Consider the following 12,604-nt stretch of genomic DNA (forward strand, 5'->3'; position numbering starts at 1 on the left):
CAATGAGCAGGACAAGAATTAATTACAAATAGTTTACATCTCAACAGATTTAAAAAAAGATCAAGTTGAAGAATTTAACAAAGACTTTCAATATATTACAAATTCCTGTTTACTTCTATTGATTTATTCAGACATTAGGCCAAGAATTTCATGCTATTCCAGGAATGCTAGAAGGCGGTGAGTCATGGACTAATTGCTGGTATTCAACGTGCTACAATGAAAGATTGCACTGCGCATGTCTCCATATCATAAACCATAAATATATGAAAACTAAAATTGTATGAAAAGGATAAATCTAGGTGCTCGATAGAGCACTCTGAAAAGAAATATATATATATATATATATATTTGGCACTCTCTCAATGTTGCCACAGTTGCTGAGAGTTTCATTCAAACACATCTATATTGTGTGCATTACAATTTGTGCAAAATCTGTTTTGCTAGTTAACATATAACCTGTTCTTTTACATTTTAAGATCTCAACTACAGTAGCTCATTGTTGTGGGGTCGACATGATAAAGTTATCATGCTAGCACTTTACATCTGACCCTAGAGAACTTTAGGACACCGAGAATTTGAAGGAACATAGTTAATTTAAAAAAAACACTCAATAGGTCCTCAATAGACCAAAATGCTAAGATTTTAATGCTAAGATTTTGATGCAAAGATGAAGGAATGGCAATTTCCAAGTCAGGATGGTGTGAAACTTGAAAGGGCTGCTGTTCTCATGCTGCTCAACCTGTTGCCCTTGTCCTTCAAGACAGTAGAGGCTGTGGGTTTCAGAGATGCTGACAAAGAAGCCTTGGCGAGCTGCTACAGTGCCTCTTGTAAATGGCACAGACATGGTGCACCAATGGTGCAGACAGTGAATGTTTAAGGTGGTGGATGGGGTGCTGATCAAGTGGGTTGCTTTGTCCTGGATGGTGTCGAGCTTCTTGGGTGTTGTGCAAGCTGCAGTTATCCAGGCAAGTGGAGGATATTCTACCACACTCCTCATCTGTGCCTTGTAGGTGGTGGCCAGACTTTGGAGAGTCAGTTGAGTAGAGTTGCTCATCGCGGGGTATCCAACCTCTGCCATGCTATTGTAGCCACTGTATTCATATGGCTGCCTCAGTTAAGTTTCTGGTCAATGGTGACTTTGAGGATGTTGATGGTGAGGGATTTGAAAGTGGTAATGCTGTTCAATGTCAAGGAGAGGTGGTCAGACTCTCTATTGTTGGAGACAGTAATTGACCAGGACTTGTGTGGCATAAATGGTACTTGCCACTTATGACCCAAGCCTGGATGTTGCCAAGATCTTGCTGCATGTGGACACAGGCTGCTTCAGTGTCTGAGGTATTGCGAATGATACTTTACACGCTGCAATCACCAGCCAAAAAATCCACTTCTGTTCTTATGATGGAGGGAAGGTCTTTGATGAAACAGTTGAAGATGGTTGGGCCAAGGACACTGACCTGTGGAACTCCTGCAGTAGTGTCCCGAGGCTGAGATGATTGGCCTCCAACAGCCATAACCATATTTCTTTGTGCTAGGTGTGGCCTCAAACAGTGGGTAGCGCCCTTTCCCTGCTCTGCAACAGCTGCCTCCTGATGATTCACGTTGACTTCAATTTTGCTAGGGCTCCGTGATGCCGCACTCAGTCAAATGCCATCTTGGGTCACTCTCACCTCACCCCTTTTCCATGTTTGGACCACAGCTGTAACGTGGTCTGGAACTGGGTGGTGCTGATGGAACCCAAACTGAATATCAAGTGAGCAGGTTATTGCTGGGTAAATGCCGCTTGAGAGCGCTGTTGACTGCACCTTCATCACTTTGCTGATGAGTGAGAGTAGACTGATGAGGTGGTAATTAGCTGGATTGAATCTGTCCTGCCTTTTGTGGATGGGACATACTTGAGCACGTCTCCAAGAGGCCAAGGGGATATACCTAATTCCCTTTGCCCTGTTCCAAGTGCTCTACCCTTGCAACTTCTGTTGTTTGGGGCTAAAACTTTACTGATAACTGTTTTACTTGCAGCGGTGGCTGACAAACAGTTTTAGCATAATCCTTCATTTTTACCTATGCTTACAGGGACAGTAACACAGCTAGGATTTAGTTGTCTGTACAAAATACCCTACCGTACGTAGCAGAGTGCTTGTCAAATATAATGCATGTTGAATGCCTTCAATTCATTGATCATTATTATAATTTAGATTTAAAACAATTTATTTCATAAATAGACTGCAATTGTTTTCAGCCCACAAAAAGATGGAAATTACAAATTGAAATGATGACAAAAATGGAATACAATATTCTTTCAATCACAGTGGGCATCTCGGACTGTAGGGAATGCAGATTTGACGAGAAGTTTGAAGTGCTGATTTTATAATGTAGACTTCCTATTTAGTTTCTTGGTAATCAGTTGCTGCTTTTGTTTCAAGGAAGGTTAACACCATCTTTAGCTAACTTCAGGATTTGTATCTGCCCTAGCCCTGAATTTGTATCTTTCTTTCATTTCTCTCCCGTTTCCTCATGCCCTCTCTGATCTCAACTTGTTCATGAGACCCACCTCCTGCTGCTCCCTTGAACCAATTCCATTTAAACTGACCACCCACCTATCCTTTCTGGCTCCCTTGTTAGCTGATATTGTTAAGGTACTCTCTCCTCAGGTACTATCTCCCTTCCCTTCAAATCTGTCATCATCACCCCTCTGAAAAAACTATCCCATAACCTCTCAACTAGCCCTTGACCTAGTAAACTACCATCCCAAATCCAACCTCCCTTTCCTCTCCAAAGTCCTTGAATATGTGTTTACCTCCCAAAGCTGTGCTCAATTTTCTTAGAACTCCATGTTTAAAACCTTCCAATTAGATTTCCACCCTTGCCATTATACCAAAACAAGTCTTATCAAAGTCGCAAATGACATTCTATGTGAATGTGAGAAAGACAAACTATCCCTCCTCATCCTACCCAACCTGTCTGCAGCCTTTGACATCCTCCTCAAATGCATCTTCACCATCTCCCAGCTGGGTGGGACTGTACTTGCTTAATTCTTTATCTATCTAAACATAGCCAGAGAATCAGGTGTAATAGTTTTTCTTCCTGCTCTGGGATTATTGTGGTGTCGAAGGATCTCTACCTGGTCCCCTCATACTTCTCAACTACATGCAGTGACATAATCAGTGACATGTTAGTTTCTACATACGCGCTGATGACATCCAGCTCGACTTCATCACCACCTCTCTCAACCTGTCCACTGTCTCCAAGTTGTCAAACCTCTGCCAGATATATATTGGGAACAAAGAAGCCATCGTCTTTGGTCCTCGCCATAAACTCTGCTCCTTTGCTCCCAACCCCATCCCTCTCTGATGCTGAACAGACTGTTTGCAACCTTGGTGTCACATGTGACCCAAGATGAGCTTCTGACCACATATTCGTGTCATTATTAAGACCGGCTATTTCCATCTACGTAACATGCCCAACTCCATCTCTGCCTCAGCTTGGCTGCTGCTGAAACCCTCACCTGTGCCTTTGTTACTTCTAGGCTTGATTACTCTAAGCCAGTCCTGCCCAGCTTCCCACATTCAACCTTCTGTGAATTTGACATCACCTAAAGCTCTGCTGACCATGTCTGAACTCGCAAGCAAGGCCCATTCCCTATCACCCCTATACTCGCTGACCTACATTGGCTCCTGGTCAAGCAAGGTCTTGATCTTAAAATTCTCATCCCTTTTTTCAAATCCCTCCATGGCTACAGCCCTCCTGATCACTGAAATCTCCTCCAGCCCACAACCCTCAGAGATATCCACGCTCCTCTAATTCTGGCATCTTTAGCATCCCTGATTTAATCACTCTATCACTAGTGGAAGGTGTCTTCAGCTGATTGGGCTCTAATCTCTCCGGTTCCCTCCCTAAACCTCACTGCCTCACCCATGGTCAGGTGTTTGCACTCGAGTCTGAGTCAGAAGGTTCCAGGTTCAAGTCCCCCTCTGGACTTGAACACAAAAATAAAGGCTGACACTCCAGTGCAGTACTGAGCGAGTGCTGCAACGTTGGAACTGCCATCTGTTGGATGAAAGGCGCCACCTGTTTGCTTAGGTGCATGCAAGAGATCCCATAGCACTATTTGAAGAGCAAGGGAGTTATCCCCTGTGTCCTGGCCAACATTTATCCCTCAATCAGCATCACAAAAAAACAAATTAACTGGTCATTATCAAATTGCTGCCCCATTTCCTGTAACAGTGACTACACTCCTAAAGAACTTCATTGGGTGTAAAGTGCTTTGGATTGTCCTAAGGTTGCGAGAGACATTATATAAATGGAAATCTTTCCTTCTTTAAAAACCTACCTCTTTAGTATTTTGTCATCTACTGTAATGTCTCCTTTTATGGCTTAGTGTCATATTTTGTTTCATAATGTCCCTGCAATGTACCTTTGGACATGTTATTTTGTGGAAGTGCTCACAGTTGTTGTAGTACCTATATTACATTTCTGATCCTACTCCCTTAGCTCACACGTAAAGTATTTAAAAAGTCAAAATTCAAGGTTATTTAAAAAGTGCACCATTCAATATCCATCATTTGGAACAAAAAATAGACAGAGGGCAAGTTTAATCCTAAAATTGCACTTCATTCATCTGTTCATTTTCACTGACTGTCCAAGCTTTTTCTTTTCAGCGCTGTAAGTTCTTCATTTCTACTCAATTTGAATTGCAGTAGTTTAACTCCGTGCTGCTGTGTATTATTCTGAAATATTAATAACCCAACAAAAATGGATCCTGTCCTATTCATTTACATCTTAACTGAGATCCCAGAGAGTGACTTTTGACAGTGCCGTCAGTCGGAAAGCAGCTTGGTGTACCTCGCAGCCCGATTGCCAGCCCAATGAAACTGTTCCTGCAGGCAGTATGTTGGTATTTCTGCATTAACCTGTAAAAAGAGACCAACTCTGATGGCATGAAGTTCTCAAACTTTTCCCATTCAAGGCAATTTTACACCACTGCAATATTTTATTTCTGAAAATAAATCACAACATTCAATTGCTTGCTAAAAAATACTTGTAGATGGTAAATCCAAAATACAATGTTCCAAAATAAAATAAGCAATGCCATTATTATGGATGTGCATTTAATCCAAAACAACATTTACATCTAGCAATAACTAACAGAACATTGTAATAGCACTGCTAATCTTTGGCCAGTCCCCACCAGTAATATTTCATTATGAATAATGCATGATTAAAGATTCATCCCATTGAGCACTAGTTAGCTGCAGTAAAGAGCCAATTAACTACAATTGCTAACATTTATTGAAATCTTTAGCCATTGCATTGTACCTGCTGCACTGCATTTGCACAACCTTACACATATCTGTTATTAATCAAAACTAGAGCCTTGATGTTCTATTTCTCCTGTTAAACTGGTCACATTGCTCAGAACAGGCTGGATATTTGAAAGATTAAAATGCACTTAAATCAGTGCATGAGCTTCAGTAAACAGAAATGGGGCAAAAATCATTAAAAGCAGTCATAAACATTACAGTGCATATCTGACGATAGAGATTGGGATGCAGCGTCTATCTGCACTAGAATATATTTTCTAAATTAGGGGAATGAATTTGCATCATATTCAGCACAGTTTGGTCAGATTGACTAACAATCAACAGGAAACTGCTTTTGTTTCAAACCCCAGCCATATGGTTCACACAGCTATCTAAACACAAGATTTAGACTTGCAGTACCATATTTAGAACCAATTTAGAATGCGATTTAATGCTGCCAACCTCTTTTTCTCCAATCCTGCATGATCTGACTCTTAATTTTCTTTCTCCAACTAATTCTAATTATTCATGAGCTCTTCTGATAGAATCAGCAGGCCCTCTCTAAGCTGTATTTTCAAATGACCTCACCATCTAGGTCAACACAGTACAGTCACTATGAAACTCTTTCAAGTTATCAACAGTCACAGATTGCAACTCTTTCAAGTACAATCACAGTTCTTGGTTTCCGGGAGTGGGACATGAACCCACAACCCTCTGATTCAAAGGCGAGGGTGCTACGAACTGAGCCACAGCTGACACCTCCCTGCAGGCCCTCTCTAAGCAGTCTTAGGGAGTGATACAAAAAGGCACGTTTTAACAAGGGATCTGTTAAAGCTTGTTAACACAGAACCTAGAGGCGATACAGGTTATGTTAGACTGGCAAAACATGCCAGGTTTTAGTAATGGCTCCTTATTAACACTGACACTGCTGTAATGTTGAATGCTCAGCTGAAAATACTGTGAAAGCTATAACAAATTCTTAGGAGTTAATTCACTCAAGGTTTAAGCACCTTTGCAAACTGCAACTTTTCCTAATAGGGCGAAGTGCAAATAACATCAAAATTAATGATCTTTAATTGTAGAAATAGAAATAAATATAATTACCTCCACACTGAAGGTGGGCAGAGGTAATGTTTTCACCCATTTATTAGTCTGTTTGTAAACAATATACCTTAAAAACTAATGGATAGATTTCAACGAAACTTGGTACACAGATAGTACATGGCCCAAGGAAGAACGGATTAGTTTTTTGGTGAAGATACAGGTTTAGATCCTGAAAATCTTTTAAAGAATCCATTAACATTGAAAGATGGGGTGAATTGCCCTTACTCAAATTGCCAACTCTAATTTGGTATAGTACCCTATGCAAATAATATTTTTAAATCAAGGTGCAACATGAGCAGAGTAATTATATTCACTACAAGTGCAAAATGGATTTAGCAGTTTGACTCAAAGTGCTGTTCTGTGTTGTCAATTGGCCTGCATGCAAACATTTGGAATGAGATCACTCCGAGGCTTTTTTTCATACCTGAAACAGTTCTCACTATCAGTAAATGCACTACAGTGATATGTGACTGAGTCATGTGGACCAAGCCTCAGGTTTGACCACTGTGCTAAATTAGCTGATCTCAGCGAAAATGGTGCTGAGGTTGTCACATGTCACAAGTGGTCTCTGTTTCCATGGGTAAGGTGACAGGGCCAAGCAAGAGTGTACACACTGAGCAAAGACAAAATCAGACTCAGCTGCTGAAATCAGTAGAGCCATACTCCAGCACAAATTATCACCTTCAGTTAAAATTCAAAAGAAAATGCATCAATGTAAACAACATGTCTCAATTTATGATAAGGACACTGCAACTTGAAACTTACAATAACATTTTAACAATAACATTTTAGCTGCTTATAGTTATTTTTAATCAGGTGATAGGCTACAAGTTTTCAATTTATGAGAGTAGTTCAAAGTCTTGAATAATCTGACAATAACCTGACTAAAGGTTAGAAAAACAGTGACAAAACGCAGGAGGTAAACTGTTGAGAAATCAGAGAATTACCACCAAATGTAATACTTCAGAGATAGTGTAGTTCTGCTGCCATTTTTATGACATTCCACATCTCTGATGCAATTCTCAAATATACAATAGCCTGGACTTTGCCGTAGGAATAATGGTGAAGGTATCAATGCTCACCATTATCAAACAGCATATCGGAGAGCAACTCTGCATGAGCAAACGTGCATTTAAAAAGTTAAGTCAGGAAGTTGTTGTTCGAGTTGCCCTTCTCCTCCAGAAGCTGCTTTATAACAGTATCTTATTGAGATTTGGAATTGAAAAGCATAAAATACATTTTGTTGTATTTACACGACAGTTACCCACTAAATTCATCAGAAAAGGTTAGGGCTTGTCTGCACAAGTGTAAGTGAAATTTTAACGGTGTGGTCACTTTTAATTATGGCCAAACCATCTCTCTGGCACTGAAATTTTACTTTAAAGAACCTAAGCTTGTATTTTTTGAGACAGACCCTAATAGAAATGGGAAACTAAAAAGGGAAACTAAGAAACTGGCCCTACCAGTTTCTAAGGAAACTAAGACTGAAACCGTGATTGGAAACCAAAACTTCTAGGGAGATTGAACCTGGTTGAAAGCATGTACAAAGACACAGAGCTATCTAAGCTCAGTAGCAGATGATGATCCTAGTGTTGCTGTACAGGTTGGATGAAGAAGTTGGAGATCTAGATCCAGAAGCTGAGAATAAGCAAAGATATAGCTCTTACGAGATAACATTGGTGGATCTACACCACCCAGGCCGAATTGAGGAGGTTCTACAAACGTGAGCCATTTTTGGTGAAGACCATGCCTGTGGAACTCAGAATGGTTACGCATTGCTGTTGGTTAGGGATGTGGCTAGCTCTGTGAAGAGGAGCTGAAATTCTTTGTGAGGAAGACAAAGTTTTGAAGGGCTTTGTGACTGAGATTGATGATCTATATGCTGAGGCGACTGCTGAGCCAATTCATAAGATCCATATTAGTTGTGTCTGCCATTTAAAGTGTAATTTATTGTTTATAATTGACTGCAAATTGCCTGTTAATTCATGTTTAACTTATGTTGATTCTGGGTTTGAGTATAGGAGGTTACCCAAGATTTAATGTTTGCTTTGTTTGACTCTTGTATGGTAAAAAAAGTTTGTTTGAAACTGTGGAATCCTGTGGCTTCATTCTTTTAGTAAATAACTAGGATTTTGGATTTCTTTTTAAGAAACAAGTCACTGGTCTTTGCTGCGATTGTAACACTACACTTCAAAAGTATTTCATTGGCTGTAAAGTGTTCTGAGACATCTGGTTGTGAAAATGCGCTATAAAAATGTAAATCTTTTAATAAGAAAACACTTTATGCAAACACAATAATGTTTTTCTTTCGGCAGTAAATACTGCTCTTCAGAAATTAGGACTGAAGATCCGGGATTATGTCAGGAGTGGCAGGGTGTCTATCATTTAGGTATGGTAACATGCATGGTTCACTTACTCGCCTAGTGATGCACCCCATCATGACTTCTAAATGTGTCGGTTTCCCAAAGAAAAACTGTGCTATTGTTCAGGAGATATGTTTGGAAAACAAGTATACATCAACAGAAATGACATAGCGAACAAAATATGGAATTCTGATGACAAAGGGGCATAAATCTTATGATTTTCTGGACTCTTACTCAGGGTCCTCAATTTGACTTAGAGTGACAGAACAATCAGATGTTTCTGAACACATGCCGTTCAAAAGTTGAAACACTTGCCGCAAATTTAGTGACCAAACATGCCTTTGCTGTTAAGTATAGTACAAGACAAGTCATATGTTGTCTATTGTCTGTTGAAGGTGTGACTTTACCATATGATTATATTGCTTTATCTGTCCCCAATCTCAATAACCTCCAGAACAATCTTCCCATTCACCTCAACTCCAGTTCGTCCGATTCCAGATTCTTTATCTTTCCACAACCCCTTGTCCTATTCACCATCTCAACTCCATGTATATAGATATCTGTCCACAAATCCTCCACCTCTCCACAGAACCACAGAAAAGTTAGTGCAGAAAGAGGCCATTCAGCCCATCGTGTCTATGCCAGCCAAAAAAAGAGAAAAAAGAAACTAGCTGCTCATTTTTAATCCAACTTTCCAGCACCTGTAGCCTTGCAGGTTACAGCACTTCAGGTGCAGGCCCAGGTACCTTCTAAATGTGTTGTGCATTTCAGCCTCAGCCACCAACTTAGGCAGTGAATTCCAGACACCCAAAACTCTGTGTGAAAAAGTTTTTCCTCATGTCCCTTCTAATCCTTCTACCAATCACCTTAAACCTACGTCCCCTGGTAAGTGATCCCTCAGCTGGGGGAAACAAGTCTTTCCTGTCAACCCTATCTCAGCGCTTCATAATTTTGTACACCTCAGTTAGGTCACCCCTTAGCCTCCTCTGTTCTAAGAAAAACAGCCCGAGCCTATCCAATCATTCATCATAGCTGCAAATTTTCAGCCCTGGCAACATTCTTGTAAACCTCCTCTGTACTCTCGCCAGAGCAATTATGTCACATGACCAGAACGGTACATAAAATTCCAACGGTGGCCTAATCAGCATTTTATACAGTTCAATCATTACATCCCTGCTTTTGTATTCAATACCTCGTCCAATAAAGGAAAGCATTCCATATGATTTCTTTACCACCTTATTCAACTGTCCTGCCACCTTCAGGGACCCGTGGACATGTACTCCAAGGTCTCTCACTTCCTCGACCCCCATCAATATCCTCCTGTTTTTGAGTATTCCCTTGCTTTGTTTGCCCTCCCCAAATGCATTACTTCACATTTCTCCAGATTGAATTCCATTTGCCACTTTTCCACCCATTGATATCTTTCTGGAGACAACAGCTATCCTCTTCGAGTACGTTAATTCTGTTTCTCTCTCCATAGATAGATGCTGCCAGACCTCTTGAGTTTTTCTAGCATTTTCTGTTTTTGTTTCAGATTCCCAGCATCTGCAGTATTTTGCTTTTAGCTATCCTCTTTACTATCAACTGCACGGCCAATTTTTGTATCATCTGCAAATTTCCCAATCACGCTTCCCACATTTAAGTCCAAATCATTAATGAACAACAAACAGTGCTCCAACACTGAGCCCTGTGGAACGTCGCTGGAAACCGCTTTCCATTCGCAAAAACATCCATTGACCATTACCCTTTGTTTCCTGTTGCTGAGCCAATTTTGGATCCAACTCACCACCTTCCCCTGTACCCTATGGGATCTCATTTTTTTCCACATCCCTTCCTCCCTTAAAACCCACCTCTTTGACCACACTTTTGTTCAGCCCTCTTAATATCTACTTCCTAATTCAGTATCCATTCTTCCCCCAATATGCCTCTCTGAAGCACCCTCGGGTGTTTTTCTATGTTAAATGCACTACATAACTACAAGTGATAGTTATAAAATAGACCAAAATAAAACTTGACAGTTCAAATATTCCAATAACATTATAATTTAAAAATCACGCATTTCCTCCATCAAGCAAGACTATAACTGCTACAAAACATAAAACATCTGAATAAAACGATTTCTATAAACGCCAAATATCTACAGACTAACATTACTTCCCTGTGCCATTTATTGTCGATAATATGTCTTAGAGTAATTTACATGACACAAAGGGGGAAAAGCAGACAACGAGTAAGAGAAAAATGAGTAGAATCTGTTAAGACCAAATAACTGACGATGGTGCTTCACTTTCAAATGTTGTGACACATCATTTAATTTCTCCTCACAATGTGTTACTGTGCTATATAGCACATTGCAAACTGTGTATAAATATATGGGCTTTCCAAAAGACACACTGATTATTTGATAATGCATTGAGTCTATTTACACCTTTGTTGAACATATCTCCCTCAATTCTTAAATATGGCATGCTGCATTTAAATAAATCTCCACTTGCGAGTTATTTCCCCCATTGCACATTGAAGTTAAACACAAAGCAGGTAGAAATGAACCAAAATATTAGATCATGAGTATTCTGCAGCGTGTTTTGGAAGAAGTTTTTTGCCTCCGCATCATCGCCATCCCCCGTTGCTGGATTTTGCCATAACCCAGACAAAAGCATCTCCTGCACACAATGAAAGCGGCGGGGCGGGGGGGGGGGGGGCAGTGCAGAAACAAACCCAGCCTCAGGAATAACAGCTGCTTCCAGGACAACAACACGGGAGCAGTCGCAGTCCTTTACCACTGCGGGCGGGACTGACTGCTCCAGGATCCAGTAAACTGGGATTATCACACAAACTGGGCAGGGAGGCAACTCCAAACAAAAAATCAATAACCCTTTGACCTCAAAACCTGATCGTTCCCGGAGAAGTTCCCCCCCCCCCCCAATAGATATCGATAAATTAATGAAGCTCGAATTTGATTTTATGCGTATTAATAAAATTAATTGACTGGTATCCCACCCCCCCCCCCCCCGGAAGGAAAACCCCCAGTTTTTATTTAATTGCACAATCTAGGCCTCGGTGGGATCCCCGTCGTAAAGGGAAGGGGAAGGGAGCCCGGCCCAGGCTGGGTATGGATCCTGGGCTGGTTGCTGTCCCCCGGGGGGGCGCGGGGTCGGTACTCACCGCCTCCACCGCCTGCTGCAGGATGTTGGTGAATTTGGTGAACATCTTGGCCTTGGACTCGCGGATCTCCCGGCGGATCTTCTCCTTGGATTCCTCAATCTTCTTCCTGGTTCGATCCAGCCTGGCTGTTCATGCGGCCCCCCCGACTCACACACAATGAAATAATACACCGTAAAAATAAAAAAAAAATCCAATTAAATTAAACGGACGAGGGCAGACGGGGACTCGGACAGTCAACACTCAACACCCAAACAACAGAACACAACCGACACCGTGGCACCGCCAACACTGACTGTTGGTCCAAACGCAGCGCGGCCCTCCTAGCACCAGGGGGCGTCGCTCTGCCTCTGCAACAGCTCGCTCACTGACTCATTGTACGGTCATCCTGGCATCAGAGGGCGCGCAAGAGCCCAGTCTGCACTGCCTTTTTCATTGGCTGATAATGTTGGCCTCCCAGCGCCCCGGGGCGGTGAAGAGCACAGTCCGTACGATCTGATTGGTAATGTGGTCTCCCCGCGCGAGGGGGCGATGAAGAGCACATTCTGCCGTGTTTTACTGACTGGTATTGTGGTTCTCCCAACGCCAGGCGGCGGTAAAGAGCACAGTCCGGGCTGGTTCACTCACTGACTTATGGTGTGGTCCTCCCATCGCCAGGGGGCTGTGAAGAGTACAATT

The 12,604-nt window shown here is 41.6% G+C and overlaps 1 protein-coding gene across 1 annotated transcript in view; it reads right to left on the reverse strand.

Annotated features, from left to right (window-relative positions):
- fhip2a (FHF complex subunit HOOK interacting protein 2) overlaps positions 1-12,222 on the reverse strand; it is a 66,794-nt gene extending 54,572 nt beyond the window's left edge. The window contains exon 1 of the mRNA XM_078564686.1: positions 11,930-12,222. Within this exon, the coding sequence (XP_078420812.1) occupies positions 11,930-11,974 (45 nt within the window). The 5' untranslated portion in view covers positions 11,975-12,222. The remainder of the gene's footprint in view (positions 1-11,929) is intronic.
- Positions 12,223-12,604: the final 382 nt, after the last annotated feature.

The sequence above is a fragment of the Cetorhinus maximus genome, chromosome 20, assembly GCF_964194155.1.
Source record: "Cetorhinus maximus chromosome 20, sCetMax3.hap1.1, whole genome shotgun sequence".
Classification (NCBI taxonomy): Eukaryota; Metazoa; Chordata; class Chondrichthyes; order Lamniformes; family Cetorhinidae; genus Cetorhinus; species Cetorhinus maximus.